Source organism: Melanostigma gelatinosum (assembly GCF_949748355.1).
Source record: "Melanostigma gelatinosum genome assembly, chromosome: 1".
Lineage (NCBI taxonomy): Eukaryota > Metazoa > Chordata > Actinopteri > Perciformes > Zoarcidae > Melanostigma > Melanostigma gelatinosum.
In genome coordinates, this window is record NC_136634.1 from 5,196,735 (window position 1) to 5,216,178 (window position 19,444).

General features: G+C 43.5%; 1 protein-coding gene across 2 annotated transcripts; it reads right to left on the reverse strand.

Annotated features, from left to right (window-relative positions):
* Positions 1-509: 509 nt before the first annotated feature.
* Positions 510-17,543, reverse strand: LOC306779766 (paired amphipathic helix protein Sin3a-like). 2 transcript variants are annotated; one of them, XM_079271767.1, is made up of 22 exons: positions 17,509-17,543; positions 12,961-13,177; positions 12,516-12,713; positions 12,050-12,156; positions 10,879-11,173; positions 10,481-10,729; positions 9,625-9,777; positions 9,243-9,398; positions 9,027-9,116; positions 8,582-8,700; positions 8,277-8,487; positions 7,978-8,094; positions 7,214-7,452; positions 6,880-7,063; positions 6,076-6,673; positions 5,469-5,638; positions 5,157-5,330; positions 4,685-4,777; positions 4,132-4,226; positions 4,026-4,047; positions 3,643-3,835; positions 2,962-3,096 (listed from the first exon to the last, which is right to left on the reverse strand). In XM_079271767.1, exons 2-21 carry the CDS (start codon positions 13,144-13,146, stop codon positions 3,692-3,694), a joined length of 3,600 nt encoding a protein of 1,199 aa, XP_079127893.1. In that variant the 5' UTR covers positions 13,147-13,177; positions 17,509-17,543; the 3' UTR covers positions 2,962-3,096; positions 3,643-3,691. The 2 variants fall into 2 exon arrangements, with proteins under 2 accessions (XP_079127892.1, XP_079127893.1); XM_079271766.1 differs by lacking the exon at positions 4,026-4,047 and having other exon boundaries at positions 510-3,096.
* Between the last annotated feature and the right edge of the window lie 1,901 nt (positions 17,544-19,444).

Here is a 19,444-nt window from a genome sequence, read left to right on the forward strand (position 1 = left end):
TCCCATTGAAAAACAATACTGTGTGTACAATGCAAGGAGCTCTTTGTGCTGGTGGCCAGGTGGAGGACTCCCTCTGCAGGATCCTAAAGGGAATACATCATTTGATCTTTTCACGAAAGACCACCTCTGTAATGTAATTCTTTTTTATTATCCTCTCGGTCTCTATAAGTCTTCACAGATTTTGATAATTAAATCATTGTTCAACAATAATTATGATGGAAAACCAGTATGAACAATATGGACGAGAATTATTCATTATTATAATTACATCTTCAGTACTTCCAAGCAGTGTATATATATATATATATATATATATATATATATATATATATATATATATATATATATATATATATATATATATATATATATATATATATATATATATATATATATATATAAACATATATATATGTAAACATATATATATATGGATCTGGAGAAGCGGCAGAACATGGCTGGATGAATTTACCAATTGAATTACATCAGTTCAGTTAAAGGTCCAGTGTGTAGGATTTGGCAGCATCTAGTGGTGAGCAACTTCTCCAGAGCGCTTGGTTTGTCCGTTCTGGGCTACCGTAGCAACATGGCGGTGCATCACAGCTGACTTCGAGCAGACTTTGACTCCTTTCTGAACAGCCTTCTGCGCACAATACACAGTCCAGTCCAAGTTCACAGTCTGAACATATTTAATAACATTGTTGCCAACGGCAGGCAAGAGGAAAATATTCCAGACCGTTGTAACTGAAATGTACGACTTTTTAAAATAACTTCTAAGACATATTTTTAAAAACTGATCATAGATTTAAGCCTTTGGTATTTCATAAAAAGAGGATATAGCTGAATGATTTAGTACAATTAGTACAACAATAAGTACACTGTGGTGCTGGTTTAAAAGTTAACTATTGTGTTTCACGATCTGTGTGCTGTACTACTTCCTTACTATGATTAATCTAGTTGTCTAAACTGATGTGAATGAGGCTTCGTGTAGTCTTAAGTACCAGGAAGTAAAATGTAAATACCATATCTGAGAAGAAAACCAGGACTACTCTCTGTATATTTATTGTGTTTGATAAAAGGTAAACCAAAAAAAGATTCTCTTTCCGCTGAAACGCGAATGATTGGAGGTTAAGTGTGAAAAAAATCAATTAAAAAAAATCAATCAACTCCACAAAGGGCTCCGTAGGCTACAAATATTGTTTTTATTATTACTTTAAATAATGTCTAAATAAAGGGACTAAAGACATGCTCGAGTGACTTCTTCCATTATCAAAAATATGGCGTGGGCCGATGTTTGCAGCAGAAATCTATCCAGGGAGGGAGGCGCGCTTCTCAAGGTGAGACGTTGTGGAGTCTATCCATCTGAAGACAGATGAAAGGAATCCCAGCATCACCACGGACGGTGTCGGTTGTCAAAGGGGGGGGGGGGCAGTGATTTTTCGTTTTTACCAACCAAATGTCACATTCAGAAGAAAAAACAGAAGTTATTTGTCATATATAAAAACTGAAAGACCTGGATACATTTCTACTTTTCCACATTTTTACTACAGAAATTAAAAAGTAAAGACATAAAGGACCACACAAAGGGGGGGGGGGGGGGGGGGGACAGCTATTTTTATAATCAACTCCCTTTGGTAAAAACTGTAATAAATGGTCTCGCATTTGTCTTTTTCATATACATACTAACTTTAGCCATTGATCACTAAAGTCCACAGTAAGCTTGGAAAGTATTACTAGCACAACAACACAGATCTGTCATAAAAAGTCTGAGACTATATACAGTGTATTTACAACGTGAACGGCATGTGGACAGTCCTCCCAGGATGAGACGAACGTGTGTGTGTGTGTGTGTGTGTGTGTGTGTGTACAAGCTGGTGTATTGGCAGAGGGCATTTTAAAACGGTTGACTTCCAGGGCGGCGAGGATCATTTGTGTTAATAGAACTATATATAATATATATACACAACACATACACTGGAATACATGTCAGTATCTGACATTCACAAGCTGTACAATTTTACAGTCCGAGACCAAACAGTGTTGTGTGGCAAATGTTTTTTTTCTTTTTCAGTTTTTGTTTTTACATAAATGCAACAGTGCTTTTTGATGTTACCCCGACAGTACTGTTTGGGGCTCAGGCACAGTTTCTAATAATGCTGCCATGTGTTTCGGAAGAGCAAGTGTAACCGTCGCTCCGTCTTGTGATTGGTACATAATTGTGATTTGGCCGTAAACCCAGGAATGTCAGAACCAGATCTCTCAGACTTTGTTGTGCTCCCGTCCAAACCTTCAATCTGTGAAACAAAACTGTTGAAGACGTTTTCCTCTCTCTAAATAAGTGCACTTGTCCACCATATTGTTTTCCATGGATACTGTAGAATAACACCATCATAAAGAAATCCCTGTATGATTGATTCACATCTGTGGAGCGCTTACTCTGGTGGCTTCAGACAAAATGGTCCAAACCGAAGCTCAGTTGTGATAAAAGTACAAAAAAAAGCACCACTCTATCTCTCACAGGCTCACCGCTGACGTCGCTGAGCCCCGTAGAGAAGGCTCAGGGACGTGAGGAGTGGCTCCGCGTGCTGGTAAGAGCTCAGGTCTGCGACCGGGTCGTGACGATTCCTATGTTTTGGCACCAAAGGCCCTGCGAAGAAATGGGCCCAGCTAAAAACGCTGGTAAAATCAGTAATCCTGCCGCCCCGGGTGCAACGTACACGGTAGCTAGCTTAATTGTGCTCCCATGTCGACCTTAAAAACACATTAATAAGCCCTCGGCCCTACCTCTGCTCCTGACCTGTTTGACTTCAGACCCAACACCCCCAGAAATCAGTCTCTCTCTCTCTCTCTCCTGTTTGTCCTCGGCTACGGCGCCTTGCTGGGCAGGCCGTATTTGACGCGGTACTTGTTGATGTTCACGAAGTGAAGGATCTCCGGCTGGCGGCTGGTGGTGCAGGGTAATAGGCCTTCGCGCACGTCGCCCATCAGCCACTTATTGGTTTCGCCGCTCATGTCACGGGTGACGTGCTCCTTGGCCCACGTGTCCACCCAGGCCTGGAAGCGCCTGTGCAGCCGTGTGCTCACCCTCTCGTGTGACTGAGGAAAAAGAGGATGTTGTTAGAACGCTCAGCGGGTAGACAGCGACTTCTACAGAGAGAGATGATTAGGACCTTCCCTCATTGGTGGCTGAGAGCCCAAACAATAGACTGTCTGTTCATCTGTGATATACAGTATGTTACGCGCCTCTATACGTCTATTTGCCCGATAAACAGTGTTTATATAGGCCTAGTTTGTACTGAACTGAAAGGAATAGTTTATCATTTTGGGAAAGACCCTGTCTCGCCTAAAATGTGCTACTCTCACATCCTCACATCTGTACAGTAAAAGGTCAACTTTGGATTGAGCAGAACGTGGCTGTTTTCCCTTTTTCAGTCTTTTTTGCTAAGCTAAGCTAACCGGCTGCTGGCTCAGGCTCCATATTTACATATTTAGATATGAAAGCGGTATTAATATTATCATCAAACATTCTCGGCGAGAAAGCGAACAAGCATTTTCACAGAACGTTGAACTATTCCTTTAACGACTAATTACAGCTATCTTTTTAGACTTTTGCATATCTTTGCTGTTATTAGATCGGTTTACCTGGTGAGCTCGCAGCAGAGCGGTGCGTCTGTACATGTAATCCTCAGACTTAAAGACATACACCATCTTGTAGGAGTTGAGTTTGAACATGCACTGCATTTTCTCCTTTTCCAGGGATTTCTTGGCACCCTCGCAGGCCTCTTTGTCCAACTGCTCGCGGCCCTTCTGGTATTTCCTGATCCGTCTCAGATTCCTAGTTACGAGCGTAAAGACAAACGTGATGAGAGTGACTAATGAGAGCCGGCAGGAATGTGTCACAACAAAATCGATTGGAGTTAAATGAATCAAGAGGACTCGTGTTCGACGACTTTGATAGCAGGCGATGTGTTCAGTATACTGAGCAAGATACTCTGATGTTATGTAGTAAAATAAAAATTCCTTACCATTAACATCACCCTATTTTTTCTGCGTCAAAAGACATAAAAGTGCTTTCACAATTCAAAAATAATATTTGCAAATTTGAGAAAAAGAAATGATGCGATAACTCACCTGGGAAGAAAAACGGGCTTCTGAGCGAGGTGCTCCCTTAACTCAGGTGTGGTGGAATCTGGGTTTAAGTAGCGCCCAACATAATCGGACCAACGCTGCAAACAGAGGACAAGTAGAGCGCAGAATTAAGACACAAATTAGGTACGTAAACACTCCCACTAACACCAGTATTACCAAAAGGTTGGCAATAGGTCCTTACTAGTCTTTCCACTCCAGCTGGAAAAGTAGACCCTCTTACTAGACAAAATGTAAAAACAACTTTTATTTGCATTTATTCACTGAGTATTTAGATTCCTCATTTAATATGAAGACAATACTCAAATATAATACTTACTCACTTACTGTGACATAAGCAGCCAAATGAGAATCACTCACTGCCACTAAACATCAATGTGGGAATTCATGACCAGTCAAAAGCCAAAAAATCACGGCCCCAAGTCCTTCTAATTGTGTCAGTTCGCCAGCTATCACAGACTCTATTTGTCCAACTGGTTTGTAAAAATAGAAGAAAAAGAAAACCGACAATCTTTGACAGGATGTAACGGTGTCTTACCTCAGCCTCCATGGGCTCGTCCGAGTTCTCCTCCTCTGTGTCGAGCAGCTCCACCGCGAGCTGCACCTGCGACCTGTTCCTCGAAAACATCACCTGAGAAAGTGACGGAGAGGAAACGAGTGTGACGCTAAATTAAAACAGCGTGTGAAAGATTGTTATAAAGCCAGGTTGTCCTGAGAGGTCAGAGGGCTGAGACGCAACATCAACATATTAATTAAGCCTCATCTCCACTGCATGGTGTGACTTCACTCACAGGTCCTTTTCTATACTTCTTGTTCCACTGCGGATAATAAACCCTCAGAGTTGGCGACATTTGTAGCCGATATGACCAATCAGTGGCCTGCAGTGTTTAAACAACCTTCTAATAACAGGCCTTCAGCTGCATTTACACACTCACAGTGTAACTTTAAAGAAATGATATCCCGCCCCCCCTGCAGAACTTCCAGTGACTGTAGGAACTTTCTGTATTCACCTTGAAGCAGTTCTCATCAGACATGAGCTGCTCGGCTTTCCGCTGATACGTGGCCTCCGCAGAGCTCCTTGAGGACTGGGTGGACACGGTTCCTCCGCTGGCGCCGTTCGTGCTCTCTGAGAGGTAGAGGTCCGTTACTTGGACACATATCTCATCACTCACGATGTGCTGGAGCTGGATGGAGAGAAGGAATTGTTTTAAAGTGGGGCAACAACCATCTCAAAGTGTAGGAACACTGTGCTAACGGAGGCTCTGTGTGGCCGCCAAACGACACGAGAACAACTGGAGGTGAGAGAACAAACGGATGCTTGCCTGCCGGACGATGCTTTGGATGAGTTTGTCCATTGTGAAGGCGATGTAAGCGTGAATGGTGAACATTTCCCTCAGTGAGTCTTCGTACTGAGAAGCCTCCATGTTTCCATCCAGCAAATTCCTAACCATCTCCAAGAAGGCCGAGTAGTAATCCTCCACCTCAATGTCCACTAGAGAGAAGAAATATGATATTAAAATAAACAATCTGATGGCTGCGTTGATCAGCACATGACAGGAAGACTGGCGGCATTTCAATCAATCGTCTTTGGCAAGCGGTGCTTATTTTGGCAGAAGTTAAATTTTTTAAATCTGAGTGATTCATTGGTTCAATATTCAGTAAGTTTTGATATTTTCAGCCACTTTTAGTTTTGTTTATTTTTATTTTGGTGCTTTATGCACCACAAGCCGAGCCTCCTAGTTCCATCATATTGGAGAGAAGGCAGACATCTCTACGGCTGATATCTCAAACACTCTACAACTCACACCAAAGCAATCTAGATTGATAAATAGTACTACAGGTAAGAGGGAATCCATGCATTAGTGATTGTGGGGTGAACTGTCCCTTTAAGAACATAAAGCATGCGAGGGTCTGTCGGTTGTTACTCACTGGGCTCCTTCAGTCTCAGCTGGCTGGCTGGATTATCGTTCTTCTCCTTCTTCAGTCCCAGCACCTCCCTCTCCCAGTCTCGTTCTCTGACCTCCTCCTCGATCTGCCGCTCTGCCTGCCCGTAGAGCTGCAGCAGGCGCGAGCACAGCGTCTGGTGCAGCCGCAGGAAGATGTACCAGTTGTTGTTGACGTAGAAAAGGTTGTAGGCGTCGTCGGAGCCGCGCAGCTTCTGTGCCGCCGTGTTGCTGAACAGCAGCTTGGACTTGGAGGGGCTCCTGCTGCCAGGGACGCCGTTGTGCTTTTTGGACGCGCCTTCCTCCAGATCCATCTCCTCTTCCTCTTCTTCCTCCTCCTCCTCCTCCTCCTCCTCCTCCACGTCGGAGAGCTCGCCCCGCTGGGAGAACAGCATGTCGGGGATGAAGTGGTAGATGATCTGTTTGATCTTGTACTTGTCTTCCTTCTGAATGCCGCTCTGTCGCTTGACGTGGTGGATGATGAGCGCCGCGGCGTCCTCCAGGATCTGGCTGTCCTCGTGCTCCAGCGTCAGGTGGGGGCCCGTGGGTGGCGTGGTGTTCTCCTCGGATGCCTGCTCCTGGCGCTGCGACGCAAGAACAAGTATATGTCAGCGTTTTGGATGCACAGAATACATGTTGACCCTGAGATGAGTGTAATTCTAAAATATGTTAATTCCCATTTGAGATACAGTTTATGTTCATAAAAACCAGACATTACATAAGCTAAACGCTTATGTAAATTCAGATTCCGTGCTGGTACGCCACTGAGGTTCAGAAGAGAGAAACGTACCTCATCGTAAATGCTTTCGATTTCGTTCAGCAGGGACTTGGATCGAAGCACTTTGGTGTCATTCTGTTTGTAGTTGATGCCTTGATGGTCGAGAGACTTGAGGTAATACTTCTCGTTCTGCTCCCTCCAGATCTTGTTGAAGCCCCGTTGGGCTTCCCGCCACTCATCCTCCTTGGTCTTTAACCTGGTTAGAAGAGAAGGCAAAAAGTCGATTCATGTGTGCTCACACAACGGCAGAGCAACATTATGCATTTTGTTAAAGATCAAAAGCTGCCTCCATTTCCAAACACATATTGTAAAAGAATGATTGTTCAGGAGTAAGTTTGACTCCCACCTCTTTAACACGATGGGGACAGACACAGCAGGGTTTTTCTTCAGGCCATCGATGATGTCGGGCGCCTTGTCTCCGTATAGCCTCTGGATGGCCTTGCGGTGCACGACCTCTGAAGAGCCGCCCAGCGTGTTGTCCAGGCGGAACTTGGCCTGCTCCTCCGCCGACATGCGGGACAACTTCCGCTGTACCGCCTCCAGGACTCTGATGGTCGCCAGGTTGGTCTCTAGCACTACATCCAACTGTGGGCGAGAAAACGGGGCGCGTTTAAAAATCCATTGCTGTGTGCCCTTTATCTTGAACTCGAAGTCAAACTGTATAACGGGTCTCAACCTTCTGAAACGCTTTTACGATAGTGATCTATTGGGAAACTTTTCATTGCAGTACCGCACGTGTCCACGGGAAAATGAACCGACGGCGGCGTATCCAGTTCTATAATACATCCAAGAGCATGAACACGTTTGGCTGATACGTTTCCTGATTGGAGTGGTGATTTTCAAATGTAACATTTATGTGAATTCTTGATCACATTTAGACATAGAAATACATAGCTTTTTCAATTTTAAAAATATATGCATGAGGCCCACCAGTTGAGAATAGCCAACTACTGCTTGCCACTGAGGAGTCTCACTGTAGTAAGTCAGAAGTCTTTGTTCGGGGAAGTTTTAAAAGAAAGAAATCCCGGAGGACGAAAATGCAACCGCTAGTTTCTCCCCCCTGTGGTGACGTCAACAGAGAAGTCGTACATGTTTAATGTTCCTGCTCACCTCAAAACGCTCGTCCTCACATCTGTAGATGTGCTCCTCGTACTGAGTCTTCTTGGAGCTGACAAACGTGGAGTCCTCAGACCAGGAGGGGAAGGAGACCCAGGTGTCATTTAAGACCTGGACAAGGCAGAAACAAACACTGCGTCATCTTTAAATTTGAATTAGACATAATTAATCTGTCCACATCAACATGGAGATAAGTCATCTAATTATTAGAAAACTTGTCGTAGGGTTTAAAACAAAAACTTGACTTTTAAAAACACAAATGACAACATTCTCTCACATTTTCCCGCTCTTACCTCTTTACAAAGGGGAGTTCTGCCGGTGCACTTGGGCTGTTGGTAGCTTTTGGGCAGAGCTCTGTAACTGGAACCGAGTCTCTTACAGGAAGCATAATCAATCTCCATGGCGATGCCCTCGGTGGCCCGTTCCTTGGGGTATATTTCGATGTGGGACGTTTCCCGATATCCCAGGAAGTTTTTAAACCAGTTGAACAGCTCTGGGAATTTTCTGTATAACATAATTAAGTGAAAAACATACGTATGATATATGCAATAAATTGTAAAAAAAAGCATTTTTCCAGGTGAGATGACGGAGGACTCACCCTAAAAAGGGCAGCACCAGCTGCACTAGTTCAGCCCTGGAGATCACCTCCTGATTAAAGATGACCAGACAGCGCAAGAAGTTGTCGTAGGCCTCTGCACTTCGCAAGGCTTTGCGCACCTGAAGTGAGAAATAAAATGTCAGAACGGTATGTGACTGACTAAAATACCGTAACATAACTGAGCTGTGCTTATCTTGGAAAGTTTTACTTCACTGAAGTCTTACAAACTTCACTATTTCAAGATTTCCAGAAGGTTCCAGAATGTTAAAACTATATGAAATAACCATGAATAGATACTTGATAAGTCAAATCAATATGAAACAGTATTACTTTCTGAGGTTTATTCTTGCTTAGTGACTGCTTTCTTCCTTCATATCCTTTAATTTAATTAATGTTTGCTTTCACATGAACACAAAGATAAAACACAGCGCACAAAAACCCTCACCTTCTCAAAGAACAGAGATTCTGTTCCGACTCCATGCTTGCTGGCCTCTGCCGCCGAGGAATCTTTCAAGTTTAGTAACTTGGGCTTCTTCTGTAGCGTTACCAAAATAGCAACAAGAAGACATCGGTTTAGTCATCTCAAAAGCACAGACAGGAAATAAAAAGGAAACAGGAGGGGTCGCCAGCTCCAGCGGTATGCGAGGATGCATGCGCGCACCTTGACAGGGGGCGTGGTCCCTGGAGTTGGATGGCGGCGGATCTGGCAGCCGTTCTGATTGGGCCTCTGTTTGTTGTTGAGCTGCAGCTTTTTGGCAGTGCCGCCGTGGTCGTTCCGTACGGCCTCCGCCTTCTCGGCTGTGGTTTTACTTAACAGCTATGAAGAATACACAACACTGATTAAGACGAGGGTACACGAATACGCTCCACCTGACTCTGGATCTCCAGATACGATGGGATTATTCCAGCAAGTCCATGTTTAGAAACACGGTCGAATGCAGAATGTTTAACTGGTATAAAGTATCTGAATAAGAGAGAAACAGCCCATCCTAAAAGTAACTTTTAACATCTGCACTGAAGTGACGACGAGGGTCTCTGCTCACCACTGAGCTGTTGGCATCGGGGAGAAATTGCCCAAACTCTGAGAGCAGGTCCTCCTGGTTCTTGAAGAGTCTCGCCACCTGAGCGTACACCTCCTGCTCCGTCAGAGCCGGTGTGTAGTTCCCACCAGCCTCCTTAGCGTTACGTTGCTCCTTCTGTAGTGGAAAAGCACACGTTCACTTTGAACTTACTGCTGAAACTGAGGAACATGAGAGGCTACAAAGGCCTCCCATCTACATTTCAAAATGCACTTGCAGATTTTCTTATTTGTTGATAAAAGTTTTGAGATTAGGGTCAAACTTGTGGTTGTGTTGCCTCTGCCGCAGGGCCAAACAGAGCTAAGTCGCTACGCTCACGTTATTGAAACGGCAACAGTTCAAGTTTCATAAGTGAAAATGGTTTCATTACAAACATGAGGTCAAGCGGTTCCTTCCTTCAACAGGAAGTACACACGACATCTTATTTTTGCGCTGTACACTAGGGCTGCACTTTTCATGTCGTAGAAAAATAAATGTTGCAATGACAGTTTTTCCCAGAATTGTGCAGCACTTACACATAATCATATAGATTCCTGTTGGCAAAGTATGTGAGAAATACACATAAACATATTTTTGCTAATAAATTAGCTTGTTTGTGTCTTCTTGGTTTAAAAACTGCAGTTCAGCCGAATTCTGTGGCTCCTCCCAAAATGTGACGACATTGCTAAGACCCAGAGGTCTGCTAAATTCTCTGGGCTGACGAATCGTAATGTTGACCACAACAGACAGCAGGGTTACCGCTATGTACCGACTCTTCCCCACAGACAACGGAAGAATAAGATCCTTTGATCACTACGGCTTTCAGCGGCAGGCCACTGACCTGGTACGTGTGGAGGATCTCCAGGAAAGCTTTGTAGATGTCGGGCTGGCCCTGGAAGCGGTTCTTGATCTTGTTGACGTAGTTGATGGCGTGGTTGAACTCCACGGGCTGGTTGTTCTGCATGGGCGGCCCAGTGGGGGTCCCGCTGAGGGGCGGGTGGAGCTGCACGGGCGGGGAGCGAGGAGAGGTGTACGCAGGGATGGACGGATTGCTCTGACTGCTCGGTGTCAATGCCTGGGGCTGAAGAGGCTGGGGGAGGCCACAAAATGAAAAGTTTTAGACGTGTTGCTGCACCGCAAAACGCCAGATTTGCAAAACGTTTTAAAACCCTGTGGAGATGGGAATAACAATATATATGGAGTGAGCTTTTTTGCATTGTTTTGTCACTCGCTGCTCACCTTGCTCATCTTGGCAGGAGTGGGCTGCATCAGAAGGGGCGGGGGGGCGGTGGTCGCAGCAGACGGGAGCTGGGAAGGATGTAAGGGAACTACTCCTGATAAGGGGATGTTCTGGACTGAAATGCCGTGCGGGGTGATGTGGTGGATCTGACCAGGCGTGGTCACGTTGACCAGGTCAGCATGCTGGACCTCAATCTTGTAGCCAGGTGGCAGGAAGGTATTGAAGCCCATGATGAGGTCGGGGTGACCTTTGAAGAGCTGTGACACTCTGCTTATGACGCCAGGGGTGTCAATACTGGGAAAAAACAAAAATAGACTAAATTAATTCAAATGTACCCTGACTGTAATCATGCAATTTCTTATTTTTTTGTAAAGTTTAATTTTTCAGAAGTTCAGTATCAGCTATGGTAGGACTGACTGAGGAGCCTCTACGTGTAAATATTGGAACACTTATTCGGAAAAAGATGAACCTGCCTTTAGATTCTTGGATTATACCTCAATTGTTAAATTATTGTTGTCAGCTCTTTCTGTATTATGTTTCTACTTGAAGAATAAATTAACTCACGTGTCTCTTGGTTGTATCTCCAGAGAATCAGTCACAAATTCATCCCCATATATTTTCCAAACCTGACAGATGCGGCTGCAGCTTGTGTTTGAAATCAACTGTCATCCTGCTCCACCTGGGATGTGACTTCAAAAGCTGCCAACATTGTGGAGCATTGAGAGTTTTACCAAACCAAGAGCAGCTTGTATGTGACCTTTGAACTTTAGATTGTTCTGAACAAATGCATTTCTGACAGAGACAACAGACGGACCGTTCTCAGCAAAGGAGGTCAGTGGAAATTGTGATATAATTGTCTTTATGGAAGCTAAATTTTTTTTTTTTTTCAGGATTAAAAGACAAGTCAACGGCGTTTTATGTTTTTGGGACACGTGGGAATGGTTCTGGTAAGATTCATGGTCTTAAGTTGCAGAAAAACAAGTTATTATTATTATTATTTGTATTATTAGTACTGAATTGTAGAAATGACTTACCATGACAATGTTGATCAAGGTGGGACTGAATGAGTTATAACTCATAAAATGTAGATTCTGAACACTGAGTTGACTGACTTCGGCTGTGCGTCGTAGTAACACAGTATTTTTCTGTAAAATGAAAACGTTTCCTCACCTTTGAGACTTGAACTCTTTCATTATGTCCAGAAAGTCATTGTAGACCTGAGGCTGGTTACCAAACTGCAGTTTCACTTGATCCAAGTAAGACAGAGCGTCTTCTACCTTTGGGACAGAGAAGAGGAGAAGTCCATTTTACAGTCAATTTCATCAACCTGCCAATCTGATGTTTACTTCTACATTTACTTTGGCAGCAGTGACCTGATTCTGATGTGAAACATTTACACAGTAAAAGAACCAAAACTTCATTTAACAAATCAACAGTGACCATTTACCCCACAGTCACTTTTTTAATTTACCACAATAACAACTGGGGTTAAGGGGGAAAATCTGATGTTTGTGTGATACAGATGAACCATCTGTATATTTATTTTCACTGAAGTCTCTGGCATGAACATTCCTTGACATTTGCAGGTTTTCCATTGGACTGTAAGAATCTGTCAAAATAAAACGGGCTGACTGACCTTGAGCCTCTGGAACTGCTGGCCCTGTGCGGAAGCTTGTGGAGCAGCTGTGTGGCTGTGCCCTGACAGCACTGAGGGCCCATGTGACTGGACTGCCGGGCTGTGGTGGTGGGACCCGCCGTGGATGGCTGGGTTCGGGGTGTGCCCATGCCCGCCACTGTTCTGGGCCACGGTGGGAACCTGGGAAAGCAGAGACACCTATGACAATGACGGAAAGTAGTTTTAGTATATCTGGTAAGAATCACCACAGAAAATATGTATGTACAGTTATTTATCTTCATAAAAAGTGAGGCATGCTGATGGCTTCTAGAAAAAACAACAACAACAGAGCTTCAGTTTCTGACAGGCAACACAAACGTTTAAAAGGACAGCCTGAGTTCTGAGCAACGGGTGACTTAAAACTGCTGTATTTGACCTGGTTCTAAATCTAAAAGTCAGAGTATACCTGGTATCCTTGGGGGACGGAGTACTGGACGCCTGCTGTGGGCTGCATGTTGTCAGACACGGCCTCATACACAGCCGGGGCTGGAGCGGGGGCCAGGACGCGATGCTGGAACGCCTCCGGGTTGCCAACGAGGCGCCGCTGCTGGGACGCAAAAACCGTTTCCTGATCCTCCAGTCGCCGCTTCATTATGAACTCATTCTCGTAAGAGCTGAGAGACCTGCGAACAAACAAGCATATGGACCGTATTTCACACTGGCAGTCATCAGAATCCATTAAATCATCAGATGTCATTCAATACTTTGTTGAAGGGATGTGGCAGTCATTTTTTAAGCTGTGAATTTATGGATACACACCACTGTGCCATTTCTGTTGTTTGGCTTGGGAAGAAAATTAGTCCATGGTCTCTGATAATAAAGCCAATGAAACACCCAATGCTGTTAGTGGCATAAAGATGCCTGAGGGTTCACAGAGGTGAACTACATGGAGCGTATTGATTCATTTACTTGTCAGTTTGTGTTATACCTTTGGAAATTTTTTGGGGGAACTCAGTCACGCTGACTTAAGATTAAGTGTGTGTGTGTGTCTGATTACACTTTTCTTTGCAGAAATCCTGAGACTCTCTGGTAACACCAATCCCAGAATAGTACACACAGGAGATGTGCTGAATAGCTCCATCCTGCTATGTACGTAACAACAGAGCAGCTACGTCACCAAAGGACGGCTGCAGAGACGGAGAAGCAACAGTATGCAAAACAAGGAGACTTTGTGTGCATGAGCAGATTGGAGGGAGGTATTTAAGGAAAAGTAAGCAGTTAGGGAAACAACAATATACAGCTTTTGTGTATACAATCTCTTTATTTGGATATTTTAACTTTTATTTCATAAAAGGGGGGGGGGGGGGGTCTCAGAAAGGCCTACTTAAAGATCATGGCATTATTACATTACATTACATACATTTTATCCTCCTTGTTATAAATAACTTTCATTATTTGAAGGCTTTAGACTTTAGAACGACAGAACTTGCAAAAACAAAACTGTGAAAATGTCACGAACAGCTTTAGGTTTACAAATGGTAAAGAAGAACTATGTTGCATGACATAAATGTAAAAATCTTTAATTTTATCCCCACAACTCCTTGCTCATTCAGTGCTAAAGCGATGACGAAATGCATCAGACTGTGAACTTGCACTGAAAGCATTTCATTGGCTGCGGAGACCGAGAGTTTTACAGACCGCCTTCGTCACCGATGCAACAAACAGGTGCTGTGGGAGCGTCGGAGTCAGTCTGCCATTCACAACTTCCTCGAGACAGCAACAACACCATACGCATCTGAATGAATTGCGTTAAGAAAGACAAAGCTTAAAAAAACCGACGGGAGAAGAATGAATTACGTTGCATTACCCAAAATATCGAGCAGAAGTGACACAATGGCTGTCTCGCTGAAGTGTACTTGAGACGCTTCCGACTAAAAAGTATTGCTCCTAAAGAAAGCGAGGCTGCATTATTCATAGAAACCGTCAACTCCACATGGTGTAGTGACGTTATAGTCACGTACAGACAAATACGTTAGCTACATGCTAATCACCATCCCCTTTATGGCCTGGCAACACAAGCACCGACCTCGAGTTACAGCGCGACGCTTCCCCCACGCCCGCCATTTAGAGCGTGGTGCAGGGGGTTACCGCAAAATTAAACTCCCATTTCAGACAGGTAAGCAGGAAAAAGTAGCTGACTTACTGTCCGCCTGGCTGCCTATGCAGCTTAAAAGTATACGAAAGCATTTTCTTTTATATTATCCACACCGATAACTCGTTTTGTCGACAGGGGCTGTGAGCTGCCAGTTAGCTGCTAGCTAGCTAATGTAAACAACATGAGTAGCGCCGACAGGGGCTAAGCACATGCAGCTAGCCGTTAGCGATATAGTTTGCTGAAACAGGCTAATCTACAGCAAGCGTTAGCTATCGATTCACAAGAGAACTCCTATCGGGTCTAGTTACGAGTGAGTGACAAGCAAAGAGAAGCCGATTCTCTGTGTGGTGCACTTACAACGTCTGCTAACGGTTGGTCTGTAGCTATCGCTGTGCTAGCTTGCTGAATGAATTCAGCTGAACTCACCCCTCTCCCAAATAGCAAGCTGAAGATCCCAAATGATGCTTTGATAATCCGTTATTTGTGGGTTGACTGCTGCACCTGAAGATGCCAAAGTGACGTATGTGCGAAAAGCAACTTATCAGTGGCGTGTGGATTTAAAATAAACAATTCAAGCTGTGGGGCTGCAAAGTGAAAAGCTCTCCCCGTGAGAGGAAAACAATCTCCGTTCGGTTGGCTCTGGAAGGGAGGCGGGGGTTTCATATAAATATGGCCCCGCCCCCAGGCGGGCGCTATTGGTCAGTTCGATCAGTGCAGCCACGGAAGGGCGGGGCAATGAACCCAGGTTGTGAGTTTGAACTGTCAATCAATCATTTTTCTCTCACCGTCACCATGCACGCCCATTTTGATTTGAAGCGCGACAATACCAGCGGTGTGAACAGTCCCGCCTGTATTATGTGTAGTTAGTATAACATTTAAGTAAGGCCCCCGTGCAATGTTAATGCGTCTTTAAATTAGACTTTGTAGAGTTTTTTTCGATTGAAAGAGTGACATACCTCTTTATCCTTCACAAGTCTGCTTCACATCTAACATATTCCTGCGGGATATTTTGTATTTCTATCGTGATAATAATAATAATAATAATAATAATAATAGTAATAGAGTTGGATTATACGTTAAAGTTAAAATGCACATCAAACTTTAAGGGAAAAATGCACTTTTTGACTTCCATACTGGGCAACTGCAGTATCTTGTGCCTTCTCTCACAGTATACACAAACAAACTCACACCCTCCATGTTTTAATAACATACGAATGGATAGATATGCATTTTAAAGTATTATTGTAGTTATTATTTTCTTGACCTGATAAACTTATTTGGGGGCCCCTAAAGGTCTTGAAACTCGATTTTGATGCATCGGCTCATTTCAGGACACAACATTATCACCTTGTGGCCCTTGATAACCCATCCCGGTGTGTATTACATATCCGTTTGCATATATAGATTCACTATATGGTTACTTTCAACACTCATCTAGTCAACCAATCATATTGCTGTACCAATACGACATAATACAATACCTCCTTGACTTACACTAACCATGTAGACCACATCAAATCACCAGGCCCTGTGATTGACACCATTTAGAGTTCATCAGATATATCAACATCTATCTACAACGAGCTACTTCCTGGAGTTTGGTAACACGTGACTTTGTAGCAGGGAGTCTGCTTTTGCACTCGTGTCCCGCCTCTTTGTGGGCGCTTCAGCCAATCATCGCATCCGACCGTCGTTGCAAATCCCAAAAAGGTGGGACTTCCAAAATAAACCATCGCCCACGACAGGCGGAGCTGCAACAGCCAGCTCGGGATTCCTCATTCCAGCCCGGGCAGCGGACTCAGCAGCAGCACACAAACATAGTACTCCACTGTAGCCTGGGTTTGTACCACACAATTGCGTGCCTTTCTACAACAAAAAAACATGCACCAGCCGACCGGCATTTGACGAAAAAATACAGCTGTTTTTTTAAACGCACAAAATAGGATTTGTTTTTTCAGCCGCTTAAAAAGTATCAGTTTTCAAGTTTTGTGCAAAAACATGCAAGACAACGCACTGCGGGCTGTGGCGATGCCCCCCCCCCCCCCACACACACACACAACACCGAGCTACACGGCGAGGAGGCTCAGCCCCCCCCCCCCCCCTGCTCTCAGCGTCGGTCGACGTGTGTATTTACAGGCTGCACTCGCCAAACAAAAGGCACTAAAATGCATCATCTGGAAAATCGACGCTTTTGCAATGAACGCTACAGCAAGGGGGCCCAAAAGGCGGTTAACGTTGCACCGTTCCCCTCCCCTCTCCGGTAAGAGCTGATCCGGTTGCCCTTACCAAACAATGCCAAAGTCAAACGGAACGGGAACTACGGCGTCGGTTCGCTGTGTGGAAACATCGGCGCAGCGGAGCCACGCCATTCTCCGCGCCGCGATCCCAAAAACAAAACACGCAGCCCCATTTTTTTCCCCTGCAGAGAGGACGACCGCGCGCTTAACAAATCCTATTCTTTGTTTACTTCAATAGTCGGGGAGTAAAACGTCTAACATGTCTCACCACAACAACCCCCCCCCCCCTCCTCCTCCTCCTCTACCGATCCTTCAGCGTTACATGCTCACACAACGCTGCAGACGAAAGGTTTCGACTTCCAGACCGCGGAATGCCTCACATTACCACCACGCAGCCCGCGCGAGGAGATTGTTTACTACCCGACAAAATGACGTCCTGCACATTTTTGCCATGTATTTGTTGGGGGCTATTCTGTAGTCGACCATTACACCAAAAAAAAAAGCCCCCTTCAATTAATTTAAGGACACAAAAAGCATACGGAGGCGCTTCGACACAAACATCGTTCACTTGTTACATCGGCAACACTGTTAATATTGTTGAGTTTAACCAGCTGTTACATACCCAGGAAAAAGACTCCTTACTCCGGATTCGTGTTTGTAACAAAATAGTTGGAGACGCCCCCCTCCGTTGGCATTGGCGCACACTAGTACACGCGTCATTTTATTTTGAATATCACCCGCTAAAACCGAGGCAGCGCCAGAGAAACAACAGAAGAGTCTCTATGAGTATCGTCTAAACTCAACATCTGTACTGGGGGAGCAGAGGACTGGGAACAGTGGCGGAAAGTAATCAAGTACATTTACTCAGCTGACGTGCTTGAGTACTTGTCCTTTATTTGGGTGTTATTCTTCTACTCCACCTCTACTTTTTTTGGACAGCTGTAGTTAGTTGGCATAATCAGGATTGAATGTACAAAAACAAGTTAAATAAAATGTGATGCATTGTTATAATTTTAACCCGTCAGTCAGGCTTAATTTAAATTAGACCCACCAGCTACATTATTACAATGCTGCTGACATGTCAGTGATACTAATGTAACAATACAATGATATCTATATAATATATGTATACACATATAATATTTAGAAAATATAGTGAAAGGGGTCATTCTGTATTATAATAACTTTTACTTTGATATTTTGATACTTAAATTATTTTGGTTTCACTTTGTTACATTTACTTACGTAAACATATAAACAAGATGTGTTTACTTGTGTTATGACTGCATTTATTTATCGGTAAAATATGAGTACTTCTTGCACCACTGTCTGTACATTAATTGCACTTGTCAAATACAAACGTTCACTCCATCAATGCCTCAGTGTCTTTGCCCTAATTAAGGATGAACATCTCAGGGAATTTTGCTCGTCCCCCATATAATTCTTATATCTATATGAATTATAATATATAATAAAATATGATTGTGCTGGCCCTTCCTTGCATTTTATATGTGCAGTACATTGCAGCAGATATGTTTAATAACTATTAAATATAGAATCATAAATATAAGATATAAATTGTTAAAATAAATGCAAATAGTTTGGTGTGTATTTGTGCATCTATAAAATAACTAAAGCCTTTTTTAAATATTGTTTTCACAACCACTTAATTCAAGTTACCACACCACAAGATAATACTTATCTTAACACGCATTATTCAGAAGATTTTTTTTATTTGTTGACATTAATTTAATCTCTTACTGCGGTTTAAAAGAAGCTTTGCTCTGAGACCTTTGTAAGCAGTTTCGGTGGTGGGTGGTATTCCATAGATGCAACTGTAATACAATTAAATGAAAAGAGAATGGAACAATTATCACTTAGTGGCTAATGCTCTACTTAAACCATGAATGAAAGTAATGGCAGAGATGCCTTTTCTCTTCACCTTAAGGTTGGGGTTGTTCGGTAAACTTCTGCTTTAATCACTTGCTATCAAACAATCACACTAAATGCACTTAAAGAAAAGTTAAGAGGAATGAAATAGATTCGTTAAGATGAGCAGTAAAAATCTTTTCAAAACGTTGCTTTTGCTATTCCGAAGGCAACACAATGGTGAAATCGGAAAAGTTGTTAGTTGCTAGTTGTTAGTAAATCCATTCATACACGATGGAGCAGCTCCATTCTGGTGGGAGGCTGACTTTGTGATCCTTGAACACTTTCCTGCAGATGCAAAACAAATACTTTATGAAGAGAAACTTATTCACAGTTGATTTGTCAAAGAGCTGTCCACGATTTTACATTTCTGTCGAATTACAAATTCTCAATTTGAAGAATTGAGGCGTTCTTGATATTAGGTTGTGCATTCATGAACGTCCCCATCAGTTCAAAAACTACTAAGTTAAGTCTCATGTGGTTAAAATGTAAAGTTTCAAAGATTTCAAACTTATACTTGCTTCCAGATCTATGCAGTCAAAGGCTCAGCAGCAGCATCAATAAACAGAATTCTTGATTCGAGGTTTGTTTCCCTGGTTTCAACATCTTAATTTTAGGAGGAAGATTAG

What these genes read in the sequence shown, in the direction of transcription:
- LOC306779766 (XM_079271766.1), bottom strand. Translation starts at nt 13,146, where the DNA reads ATGAAGCGGCGACTGGAGGATCAGGAAACGGTTTTTGCGTCCCAGCAG. An exon ending in CTGATGAGAACTGCTTCAAG is followed by an intron (nt 4,778 to 5,156) that starts GTGAATACAGAA and finishes TCACTTTCTCAG; the next exon opens with GTGATGTTTTCGAGGAACAG. An exon ending in ACGAGCCCATGGAGGCTGAG is followed by an intron (nt 4,227 to 4,684) that starts GTAAGACACCGT and finishes CTCTGTTTGCAG; the next exon opens with CGTTGGTCCGATTATGTTGG.